Source organism: Pelophylax lessonae (genome assembly GCF_965119305.1).
Source record: "Pelophylax lessonae genome assembly, chromosome: 6".
Lineage (NCBI taxonomy): Eukaryota > Metazoa > Chordata > Amphibia > Anura > Ranidae > Pelophylax > Pelophylax lessonae.
Window position 1 is genome coordinate 97,862,579 of NC_138773.1, and position 13,570 is coordinate 97,876,148.

At 42.0% G+C, this 13,570-nt stretch overlaps 1 protein-coding gene across 3 annotated transcripts in view; it reads left to right on the forward strand.

Annotated features, from left to right (window-relative positions):
• PDGFA (platelet derived growth factor subunit A) overlaps positions 1 to 13,570 on the forward strand; it is a 101,137-nt gene that overhangs the window by 23,091 nt on the left and 64,476 nt on the right. For all 3 annotated transcript variants that reach the window (XM_082260278.1, XM_082260280.1, XM_082260279.1), the window contains exons 3-4: positions 4,759 to 4,872; positions 13,000 to 13,187. In XM_082260278.1, coding sequence (XP_082116404.1) covers positions 4,759 to 4,872; positions 13,000 to 13,187 — 302 coding nt within the window. The remainder of the gene's footprint in view (positions 1 to 4,758; positions 4,873 to 12,999; positions 13,188 to 13,570) is intronic.

A 13,570-nucleotide genomic window follows, 5' to 3' on the forward strand; every position in this document is an offset into this window, starting at 1 on the left:
TAACATCTTCCAATGGGGGCAATAATTCTAATGACCTTGGTGACAACCAGGGATTCCCTCACTTTGGAGGAATTTCCTTTTTACTTCCTGTTTTGACTATGCAACAGGAAGTGAAGGGAAATCTCCCCAACGGTGCACAGATAGCCTGACAGGGGTTATAACCATCCCTTACAATATCTAAAATGAAAAAAAACTTTTAGCTCAATTTTGAGGGTTAATGCATATTGGTATCGTTTCACAGCATTCTTGAGCCTTTTTAGTGGATCCATGTGGGTATAAATGAGTGCTTACAAGGGTACAAGAATCGCTTCTTGTCGATTGAAAATGTTGGCTGCACCTGTGCAGATAATACAAGTTCCTAAATGCTGAAGAAATGCACAGCATGCACCTTGTAGGCATAGGAGAAGCGCTTATTCATAGTTAAAGTTACAATTCTCAGCCCCTATAGGGTTTTTATTATCCCAGATATCCCAGTAGTGTTTAAATGTTGAACAAATGTGGTGTGAACACTATTGGGGGGATTTACTAAAACTGGAGCACTCAGAATCTGGTGCAGCTGTACGGGGTATCCAATCAGCTTTTAACTTCAGCTTGTTCAGTTAAGTTTTGACAATAAGACCTGGAAGCTGGTTGGTTACTAATGTAGAGCTGCATAGGCTGCATTCTCCAGTCTGAATACATTTCCCTCCTATGTTGGAGTTTGTTAAAGGCATATACAGGCATTGACAAGCTCCTACAAATGTTTTTAACATCTTTATTGGCCCTAAGAGGTTCTTTAAAGGGTTTTGGCTTTTTTTTATTTTGGATACAATACATTTTTATCAGTCTTTGCCAAAAGAACACATGCAGTAAAATCTAGTGTTGCCAAAAAATTGCGTGCCAAAACTTCTAGTGCAGTAATTCCACTCTTTTAACCACCACAACTGTTTTTGGAGACTTTTTTAGGATCTCCCTCTCATGTACGTGTATGGGATCGGTATGCTCATACCATTATTTGCTTTTTTTAAATACATTTTGTGTACAATTTTCTCTTAATTTGGTTAGGCAATGCTTTAAATTATAATTTTTAGCACATTTTTTTTTTGTGTGGCCTTATATAGCTTCCAGCCTACATATGGCTACTGATGGAAATTTATTTATTTTTTATTTATTTATTCATTTTTTTGATCCCTTTTCGGAAAAACCTGTAAGCAACCCATACCAACCAATAAGCAACCCATACCAACCAAGGGTTTCAGCTTATGGGGGGCTAGGTTGGCATTAGGTATTTGGTGATTGGTTGTAATGGGATTACAGCACATTTTATATCTGTGTTATAGGGCTAGTTCACGCGACACTGCATGCTAAAACGCTCTGTATGCAATAGGCTGCAGCACGATAGGAGTTTCAGCGCATCACACAGTTTCCTTCTTTTTTAAATTCTTTGATATAAAGTGTTACAAAATAACACCTTATTTGTGTCTCCACACTGGAGTACAGATCTCTGAGCTGCGGTGGGGTGACATGCACTGACGTCCAGTGCACTGCGGTAAAATACTGCATGTCTGCATTTTACCACAGCTCACCTGACTACATTGCAGTATGACTGTGGCACATAGCTATTGATTTCTATGTGCCCTAGCAATGACTGGTGTTGATCTGGTGTGAAATAACTTCAATTTTTTTTTTTCATGTTTCTTTATGCGTTTACATTATTGCAAAACTCTGACTCCTTTGTATAAATGGCTGGTGCGGCTGCTAGAAGAGACCTCTGTCCCCTGGCCACAATGGCTAGAGTTATGGACGTCAGCAGGTGACGTCATGGTTTTGTGCAATTTTGCCCTGCTCTCAACCTTCCATACTACAAAGAAGAGCTGGAGCTTTGTGGCCATGAAAAAACTGGAAAAAAAAGCTATTTACATTGCAATTTATGATAAAAATGTATATGGCGGTATTTAAAAGGTGGCATATTGTATAGCTTTATCCTCTACTTTAAGCTTACTGCCTGTACCCACACCGCTTGTCCCCGACCAAGGAGCTGTTATCCATTCTGCGGCATCTGGAGTCCACCACAAGTAACTATTTCCACATTTTCTGCCGCGTGTGTAGAGAACCTGAGGTTTCCTGCAAAATAGCTGTGGTTTCTGCATTTAGTGGGTGCCCGGCTTGAGGTATTTTATTTTATTTTGCAGCACCTTTATGCCCAGTGCAATGCATTACACAGGAGCTTCATGAAATACATGACTTTTGGTCCAATATCTACTTCCTGCCACAAGACAATAAAGCCTGCTCCATCTATATATGTGGTTTATGTATTAAGCAGTTTCTGAAATGTTACCTGTGTCTGCGATTGCTCTGAGGTTCCACATAGTCGACTCAGTTGTATTACATCCTATAGTGCAGTAAACGAAGGATGCTTCTATCATCAAATCCATCAATCTTTCACTGTTTGAATATTCTGACTTCCTAATGTGAAAAATAAACTTTTGGTGGCCTTACCCCTTTTTATACGGGTCATTGGGGGCATACACTGGGTTCCAGTGGCATCTTGCGGGTAGGATGACAAGTGTATGTGAACAGTGGTAGACATTTAGCCTGTGCTGAGGGGGACTTTTGCCGTTCGCATGAATCTGTGCATGCAGTTGTTAGAGAATGGACGTTCGAGGCCGAATGCATCTTTCTACATCCAGCAGCGATCATCTGTCCCTAACCATAGGCAGGGCCATAGATAAGGGGGTACCACCAGTCCTCCTGTACGGGGCCCAGGTCAGCAGGCGGGCCCAGGCAGCAAGGTGAATTCAGTGTGGGCAGGGAGGGTGATCGGCACGGCGGGGGGGGGGATTACTGAAACTGATCACTGTATGACTCTCTCTGTAGCAGCTAAAAGCTGACTTCTTCTCCTCTCCCTCCTACTGGCTTTTAGCTTCTGCAGGGAGAGCCATACACGGGATCAGTTCCAGTAATCCCCCCGCCACACTGATCAAACTCCATGTGCACAATAAGTTTTCCCCTGCCAGGCCCCCTGTGTGCTTCCCCTACCCTGGCTGTGCTGCCGGCTTCCCTCCTCTCCTTACCGCCGGCAGGTGCAAGCACGCAATAGGATTCTTCAGGATGGAGAGTGGGGGAAGAGTCCAGTAAATATATAATATTTACCAACCCCTTTTATTCCTGAATGAACACAATGAGTGATCCGTACCGATCACTCACTGGGCTCATTCATATCTGAAGCAAAGTAAACGGGTGGGGGCCCTGTTAGGTTGACTGTATGGGGCCCCCATGGTTTCTTACAGCAGCCCTGACCATAGGTAACTGCATGTGCGTTCACCCACAGACAGCCATTGCTGCCATTCATTCACTCAGAGGAGCTGCAGCTAACCATAAATGCTTGTGATTCTTGGTACCCAAAGTCACAAACTGGCCCTAATGGCACAGGAGAATGAGCTCCTAATTCTGGACTTGTTGAGCAGTCATCCTGTATATACAATTAAAATTTAGGGGCACAGGGGGGGTCCTGAAACTGGAGAGTGCAAAATCTGGTGCAGCTCTGCATAGACACTAATCAGCTTCCAGGTTTTATTGCCAAAGCTTATTTGAACAAGCCGAAGTTAGAAGCTGATTGGCTACAATGCACAGCTGCACCAGATTTTGCACTCTCCAGTTTTAGTAAATCAACCCCACTGTGTTTTATTGGATTTGGGCTTGGTTCACACTGCTGCGATCTGACTTTAAGGAGGTTGTAAACCCCGGAAGAAAAAAAACCCTGTAAGACAGCAGCATAATTTACCTTAGAACGAAGCTCTCTAGTGGCGCCCGCTCACTGCTGAGACGGCTGACATCTTCCCTGGTGTTTCTTCCAGGTTCGCGGACTCCAGTGTTGTGAGTGGCCGGAGCCATGATGACATCACTCCTGTGCATGGAGGAAGCCGCGGTTTACAGTACGGGCTCTGAAGGTCCGGCACAGTAAGCCGGACCTTCAGAGTGCATCCACCGATGACGCCATCAACTGCATGCACTCTGAATATCTCCTAAACTGTGCAAGTTTCAGTCGCAGTACTTATAGTTTAGCCATATTATAGGCCTACCTGTAGGTACAAGTGGTGTAACAGAGTTTACAACCACTTTAATTCGATTTTCAGTGCGATTATGTAGCGCAGCTTGGATGGAGCTTTGATAAGGTCTGCAAATTCTATGTAGTTAATCGTACTGGAATTGCACCGATATAGTACAAGACCCTTTACCAAAATTGCACTGTGTTGAGTCTAGGGATGCAACGATCTGACTTTTTTGGACCCGATACCGATATCTGGCGTTGGGAAATCGCCGATACCGATACCGGAACCGATCCGGAGCTACACACAAAGCAAGCGGCTGCAAAGCCGCTGCTTCATGTGTGTGGCTCCCCCATTCACAGGCGGAGTGCATCTGATATCACTCCGCCTGTGAGCCGGTCCTATACAGGAAGTAGCGGCTCCCATCCCATACTATTACTGCACCTAGTAAGGGATGGTTGAGCCGTTACTCAGCAAAAACCAAATCGGCCAGTGGATCGGTCAATGTTACTGATCCCCCGATCCATCTAAAATGGCCATATCGGTGCATCCCTAGTTGAGTCGCATTGATGTGAATGGGCACCATTGAAAGTAATGTGATTATCCTTGTCATGCGATTTTATGGGACTCAAGTTGCTTCTGAAATTGCATTCATGTGAACGGAGCCTTAGACTAAGCTATGTTCTTCTTTCAGTATGAAATGTTGACCTTTTTTTATATTTGTCTTCAGCAGGGAATGATGATTTTTCTGGAGGAAACGTAAAAACCCAGACACACAACTTCTATCACAACAGACATGTACAAGAGAAGAGGTCTGTGCCTATTCGCAGGAAGCGAAGCATTGGTAAGTAATGACGGTTAAATACATGATGGGAGTTTTCATTCTTCTCCTCTTCCTTTTTATTCAAGAGATTTAAGGCTTCATTCACACCTGAGCGTATCATTTTCAGGCACTTTTTTGGGCCTTTTTTCAGGTGTTTTTAGGCGTTTTTTGCAGGCATTTGGAGGCAGGCATTGACATCTAACAAAAACCTTATGTACTTTTTTTTGAGCTTCATTCATTTTTCTTCAGGCGACAAAACGCTCAGATGTGAACAGCGGCCATTAAAATAAATGGGATTTTGCTTGTTGGACATTTTGAGACTTCAGAGATGAGCGTTTTACGAGCTAAAAAACGCTCATGTGTGAACAGGACCTTAATGTTATCAGCCTTGAGATACTCTTTCAAAACAACCACAAAAAGATATCCCCGCAAATTGAAATAAATAAATAAATAAAAATCTGCGCATGAATGCATATGGCCCTAACTGCAAGCGCTGCTTGGAACAGTGGTCATGTATTTCAGCCTGCCATTCATTTTGACAGGCTGCTGGCAGTGGGATGTACACTACACCTATGCCTACCTGGCACCCAACCCCCCCCCCCTTTATTTTAACTCTGTAAGAACCAAACCACCCTTGTGCATGAGCCCTATTACTCCTGAGCTTACATAAGGTAGATGTGGGAATACTGTGGAGCAGCCATACCTATAGCAGACCACATGATTTCTATGTGGTCCAGCAGCACTGGGTTAGAACTGTCTGGCTAAATGACAATTTATTCAGGCAGAATTTTGGTAAATAATTGGATAGAACATAGATGTCTATGCAGTCAAATCCAACTCCTATGAATGTAATCACAGTAACTGGAATGCTGCTGTATAGGTTGCAGAATACTGAATTATAGTTTAATGTTGTCTATGTTGGTAACCGTTTTTATGTTTACCAAGATCTTGGCATGAAAGTGTAGACTTTCTGTGCTAGGAACTGATGCCAGGATCAGGGTAAGAATAGTGCTGGAACCAGGTGAAGTGTTACGGAGAAAAGCAACCATTTCCTATTTCTAATGTTAACAGAAACCATTGCCAAATAATATCTGTTTGGTTTTAAACAAAAATCTGGAGCATAATCAGTGCGCAAAAAAGTCAGCTCTGGTCTGTCCCCAGATGCCCTGTAATTCTGGCATTGGGCATCGCCATCTTGCTTCTAGCACAGTAAATAGAAGATAAAGCCAGGCTGTTCAACACACCTGAGCCATTCCTGTAATAGTCATCTGTTATTGGCGAAGGGGAAGACATAGATGAGACAAAAGGTGCAGCTTCTGACTAATTATGAAAAAAAAAAAACGTAAAATTTGCATATGAATAACAGTTTAGTTTACCGTATATACTCGAGTATAAGCCGACCCGAGTATAAACTGAGGCCCCTACTTTTACCACAAAAAGATGGGAAAAATGATTGACTCGAGTATAAGCCTAGGGTGAGAATGCAGGGTGGCGGGCATGGTACAGGAGAATGCAGTGTGGCTGGCATGTACAGGAGAATGCAGGGTGGCTGGCATGGTACAGGAGAATGCAGTGTGGCAAGCATGGTACAAGAGTATGCGGGGTTGCGGGCATACTAGTGTGGCTGTGTTTCACTTACCTGTTCCAGAGGCGCCTTCATTTTAAAAATGTCGCCGCCCGGCGCCGACACGTCATTGCACACGCGCCGCCGCCGCTGGTATACGTTCGGCTATTTCCGACCTGTCCCGAGCGGTGGCGGCGCATGCGCGGTGACATGTATACGCCGGCGGCGCCATTTTTAAATCTTAAACACGTCGGAGCGGCCGGGAACTTTTTTTTTTTTTTGTTGACTCGAGTATAAGCCGAGGGGTACGTTTTCAGCACAAAAAAATGTGCTGAAAAACTCGGCTTATACTCGAGTATATACTGTACTTGAGCTTTAAGTTTTGGGGAACGGAAAGTGTACGAAACAGCGAATGAAGCAGATTATGAAGGTACTACTGTGTTTCCTATTATAAACTGACCACACTAAGCAGGAGAGCACACTGTGGTCAGTTCTCTAGCTATGCAGGGAACTCAGTCTGCTCTACTCCAATCATCAGACTTGTCCTGACATGCCCCTGCTGCCCAGCCATTTACTGGGAAGCTCCGTGTGCTGCTGCTGCTTCTCCTCCCCCAGCTCTTTTGCAGCGGGGAACAGAGGGAATGTGATCACTTAAAAAAAAAAAAAGAGAGGAAAAGCTGTCTTTATATCTATACACAAATTAATTTCTATTTTAAACCGAATGTGTTGTTGTACAAGGTAATTATTTCTAATCACTTTACATTAATGTTTTGAGCAAGAAGCAGTTTAAAGGACAAATTGTTATAAAAATACTGAATTGTGAATGTAAAGATAGCATTCAGTATATCCATTTTTTTCACATTCTATTTTTATTTTATTATTTTCATCCATGTTCAAAAGTACAAAGTGCCCAGGATAAGACAATAGTTCAGTAGTTCATGAGGAGTTGCAGTCATTTAAACCGTGTGGCCTCTTATAAGCACCCTAGACATAGACAGTGTGGTTGATTTACTAAAGGCAAATCGGCTGTTCGTTTAGCAAAGTGAATTTTTACTTTGCAAGGGAATTTTCCCTTATCTTAGTGAATGAAGTGAATTTCATCAAACAATCATGTGCAAACAAAAGTGAATCTTGACCACACTCACTAACCTAAGTAAAAATTCCCTTGCAAAGGGAACATGCACTACTTATATAGTAAATCAACTTAGTGTTTGAGCCCCTTTCTCTTTTACTGAGCCAAAAAACTTTTATACTAACCCTCATAACTATTAACTGTAAATAATTTTATTTTTGTGATATTGGTCTTTAAAGTGTTAGGGTCAATTAACTGTTAGGGATAAGTTAAAGTCATGGATGTTTATTTTTAGCTTGTTTTTTGGCTCGGGGTGCAGTGGGTTTTCTGTGCATGGCTTTCAGTACTGAAGACAGGTTAAAAATAAACTGTGTCCCTGAAAACGTACATACTGCCTTTTCATAATGTCAAGATCAGTAATAGAAATGCTTTTTCAGCCATTTTTTTTGTATGTATTTGCACGTATTTACACACATATGTTTTGGGCAATTTTCGCAAGAGTGTGCGCAAAACCGCATTCTCACATACTTTTTCTATACAGAATGTAAATGAGCATTTGCGCACATTTTCTATATTTTATTTTTTTTTTTACTGAAGAATAACCGACGCTTGTTCACGTGCCTGTGTGCATAAGCACATTACAATTATTGGGTTGTATTTTTGCTCAGTAAAAAAAAAAGCTGTACTGAGCTTTTTCAAGCTGCAGTGTGCAAGAGGCCTAAAGGATAAAGGGTTAGGTCGCCTTCACAATAAAACTTGTACAGTGCATTATATTTGCCCAAGCAAATAATAAATCAGTTGACAACATTTTATCAGCACTCAAAACTAGTGATCGACCGATATTGTTTTTTCATTGCCGATACCGATACTGATATTTTGGTCATCGCGTATCGGTATCAGCCGATATGGGTCGATATTTTTGTACATTTAAAAAAAAATGTATTTTTTTTTTCTTTGACAGGTACTCTTGTGGAGGGATCTGGAGGTCTAAAAGACCCCAAACCCCTCCTCTGCACTTAAAAGCATTCAAAACGCCAAGTTTGGCTGTTTTGAAAGCTGTCATTGTTTTGAATCTGGCGCCAGTACCTGGAAGTAATGTCATGACATCACTTCCGGGTTTTTGCATGGAGACCTAATCAGAGCCGAATGCGGCTTTGATCGGGTCTTCTGCGGCTGTGCAGGCTGGTTTCCGGGGTCTACTGGTGGGACGGGACACCCGGGCAAGCCGCAGAAGGTGGCTGTCACCCTCCCGCTCCTTGTAATGACAGCCGAGCGGCTTCTCAGCCACATCGGTTGTCATTACAAGACAGCCGACCATCGACTATGGACGCCGGTACCGGGGTGATGCCTCTAGCTGCAGGCATCACTCCGTTACAAGCACTTTCCCGAAATATCGGCAATATCGCTAATCTCAGGGGCCGATTCCTGTATATCGGCCCTCGATACATCGGCTTTGCCGATAATTGGTCGATCCCTACTCAAAACTGCCACTTTTATCTCTTGTAATGTTCTGTTATAAAAGTCACAGCCAATGTACTTGCAGGGTCCTAAAAATTAACTAGAATGGACTGGACCTTGATGTGTTTAAAAGAGATGTTGTTACATATATGGCTCATCCAATTGGGTTATTAGGTTATTACAATAAATTATGGGGTATGTAATACGATAACTACAGTCCCCGATGATCAAACTACATTGTCCCACAATTCATTGTGTGTACAAACTTGTAAACCTGTCCCAACCCAGAAATGCGGTCTTAGGGGTGCATCTATTGAGAAGATTCCTGAACGTAGTATAACGTAACCAAAAAGCAAGTTTTTAGGATAGATGAGTTTGCTCATTATGATTTTCATCTATTGTTAGTGTAACTTTTTTTTTTTTGTATAATCAATACTTATCGAATTTTCAAACAGTCATATACAGTACAGAGAAAAAAAGAAAAAAAAACGCATTACAAAGTAACAGCAAAAAAAAAAAAAAAAAAATAGTTTAGGACAATAAAAAAAAAAAAAAAAAAACGTAGTATAACGTAACCAAAAAGCAAGTTTTTAGGATAGATGAGTTTGCACTTTATGATTTTCATCTATTGTAAGTGTAACTTTTTTTTTTTTTTTGTATAAAAAAAAAAAAAAGAGCTAAGATCTGGCAGTATAGGGAGGATAATGAAACAAAATAACCCTATACTACCTACACCGCAGAGATTCATTTTAAAAGTGAGCTAACCTTTAAAGCTGACCGGTCTCATACACCGTTGGTAAGATAAACCTGTGTATCCATATTTGAGACATAATACAAATAATACTTTTCCTGCTCAGGAAGCTTCAGTTTATCTCTGCAGGCTATAAATCATTTTTTTGTGCTAACTACACCTCATTTTTCAGCTCTCAAGCACTTCTCACAGAGGACATAGATTGTACTTTCACACTCATTCAGAATATATTTAGTAAGACGTTGGTGACAAATTGTATGACTGGGATAGCTGGCAGGTGTTCTGATGACTCACCATCTTGACTGGTACATGAAGTGTGTGCGGGGGTTAAAGCACTAAGAAAATGCGGTCTGTTGTTTTTATTTATATTCTACCTGGTGGAATTCATTTGTAAAATTGTCTGTTGGAAAAAAAAAACACAATGTTGGCCCTCAGTTTCCAGTTGTGATATTTTCATCAATGAAGCTCATTGGTTAAGTTGCATACTCATGGATTCAAAATTCAAAACTTTATGTAGGGTATAACGTCAAAATACACTATATTGTCAAAAGTATTGGGACGCCTGCCTTTATACGCACATGAACTTTAATGACATCCCAGTCTTAAGCCTCGTACACATGCAACGATTATCGGCCGACCGATCGGCAGACTTTTGTCCAGTGTTGTTGTGTTGGTTGAAATGTGCTCTAAACTGCACACAAATTTTCTCGGCCAACAAAAAATCTACTTTAGAAGTGATGTCATGTGATTTACTTTCCGTGTGGTTTTTCTTCTCTGAGCATGCCCAGTCTTGCTCATCAGATTTTTGTCTGCCGAAATCTGTACTGACTGATGGAAAATCGGCCGTTGTGGTGACGGCCAACAAAAATTTTATAGCCTGCACACCAGATTTTTTTCGTCCGAAAAGTCGGAGTCGGTTGTCGGAAGCATCATACTAACAAGTCGAAAAACGGCCGATCGGACGTTGGCCGAAAATTCACGGCCAACTATCGATGTGTGTGTACGGGGCATTAGTCTGTAGAGTTAATTATTGAGTTGGCCCACCCTTTTCAGCTATAACAGTTTCAACTCTTCTGGGAAGGCTGTCCACAAGGTTTAGGAATGTGTCTATGGGAATGTTTGACCATTCTTCCAGAAGCGTATTTGTGAGGTCAGGCACTGATGTTGGACGAGGAGGACTGGCTCGCAGTCTCCGCTCTAATTTATCCCAAAGGTGTTCTATCGGGTTGAGGTCAGGCCAGTCAAGTTCCCTTACCCCAAACTCGCTCATCCATGTCTTTATGGACCTTGCTTTTTGCACTGGTCCAAATAATTTGGGGGAGGGGGAATTATGGTGTGGGGTTGTTTTTCAGGGGTTGGGCTTGGCCACTTAGTTCCAGTAAAAGGAACTCTTAAGGCATCAGCATATCAAAACATTTTGATATGCTTTCATGCCCCCATTTGGGGATGCCCCCCTGCAGTTCCAACGTGACTGCACACCAGTGCACAAAGCATGGTCCATAAAGACATGGATAACCTTGCTTTGTGCACTGGTGCACAGTCATGTTAGAACAGGAAAGGGCCATCCCCAAACTGTTCCCACAAGATTGAGAGCATGAATTTGAGCAACTTTGGGGTGGAGGAACTTGACTGGCCTGCACAGAGTCCTGACATTAACCCAATAAAACACCTTTTGGGATAATTTAGAGCAGAGACTGCGAGCCAGGACTTCTTGTCCATCATCAGTGCCTGACCTCACAAATGCTCTTCTGGAAGAATGGTCAAACATTCCTATAGACACACTTCTAAACCTTGTGGACAGCCTTCCCAGAAGAGTTGAAGCTGTTATAGCTGCAAAGGGTCGGCCAACAAAATATTGAACCCTACGGACTAAGACTGGGATGCCACTAAGGTTCATGTGCTTGTAAAGGCAGGAATCCTAAAACATTTGGCCATATAGTGTACCTTCAACATAATGACACCTTGCCATTGGCAAATTCACTACAATTGACTTTTCGTATGCTATGAAGCTGTTCCCTTGCTGCCCCAGCCAGTGGTATATTGCACCGTCAATTCTCTTTTACTAGGTATTAAGATTTGGCATAATTTTAAGGAGAGATGATAGTGATAGAGGACATTGCATTTGTTCTTCTTTGAAAGTGTCAACAGCAACAGATTCTTCCCTCTAACAAGGCACACAAGTGAATACTGCAACCCTCTATTAGTTTCATAGGCATCCTTGGACATCTATTCCCTCACCTGGTAGAGCAGGGGTGTCAAACTCAATTTAATCGCGGGCCGCATCAGCATTATGATTGCCCTCAAAAGGGCCGGTTGTACAGTATCTGTAAGACTAGATGTCCAGAGCATCCCCTACCCTTACATAAGGTGTTAAGAGCCTCACCACCATCAGAAGTTGAGTCCCTCACCCTTACATCATAGTGAACCCCCCCTTATCTTGTGCAGCTGCTGGGAAGAAGCTGTAGGCATTGCTGGAAAGCAAAAAGTACAGGGGCTGGAGCTCTCTTGCAGCTGCAGGAGAGGTGCGAGGGCCACATGAAATGGCCTGGAGGGCCGGATTCGGCCCGCGGGCCTTGTGTTTGACACATAGGTGGTAGAGCATCATGGTAACGATCAATATAAGACATTTTTAGATTATGGAATAAATGAAGTACATTATGTGCAAATGTCTGAAAAAACAATCTTCTCTGCAAAATTGACATAATTCCTAGAGCATTAGCGTTTGGCAAGAATATTTTAATGTGGGATATTTACAAACTTGTGGAACAGCCGAAAAATAGAGAGTTGTGCTCTGGCCAAGTTTTGCTTGCAGCACTTTGGCTTGAAGTTCCTGAACATCTTTTAAGTCCTGTAAATTGCAAGGTGGGGCCTCCATAGATCGGACTTATTTTTCCAGCACATCCCACAAATGCTCAATTGGATTGAGATTTGGAAAATTACAGAGTAATGGAGAGTGCAGCTTGAAAATGGCTACCGTCTCATAACAGGAGGTGCCTGAATAAAGACCTTCATGGCAGGATCACCAGACATTCTTTTAATTTAAAACTGCAGATTTTAAAATGATTTTGAAAAAAGATTGAAATCTTCTTTTGAAATAATGTGAAATATTCTATGAGATTTTAGTGATTGGGCTTGGATCTTTAAATTAGTCTTCTAATTACACATAACCCCAAAAAATCTGAGAAGTTGTGTTTAATAATTTTTTATCCATTTTTATAAACTAGATTACTAAATGACTGCTCTCTAAATGTATATTTGCAGTTTATGAAGGGATTATTTATTTGTGGTCTTTTTATTTCATAGAGGAAGCTGTCCCTGCGGCCTGCAAAACAAGGACTGTTATATACGAGATACCTCGTAGCCAAATAGACCCAACATCTGCAAACTTTCTGATATGGCCGCCCTGTGTGGAGGTGAAACGTTGCACAGGCTGCTGCAATACCAGCAGTGTTAAATGCCAGCCATCAAGGATACACCACCGGAGTGTCAAGGTAAACCACAAGCCCATGGCCTAAAGTATATTATATAAGAGGCATCATGCATGGTAATATTGACGTGTTGAAGCAAATCTGTATGTTTAGACTGGCATGTTTACAAAAGTGTATGACCCTTGCTGAGAATGTTGTCATAGGTGCCGGTTGCGTGAGTAATATTGTGCATTTTTGTGGCTTCTTTCTGTTTTGGTGTAATGGGGGGAGCAATGAGTCCCAGATGCCCCAAGGTGTCACACCTGTGGCCCATATTAAAGAGAACTTTGCTTTTTGATCACATAAAATTGATGTCTGTGAGAAAAATTAAATTTACATGCCAGAATTGTTTGTGCCTCTTATTGAGCCACGCCGGGTATGCCTTTCTTTTGTACATTATGTTCTGC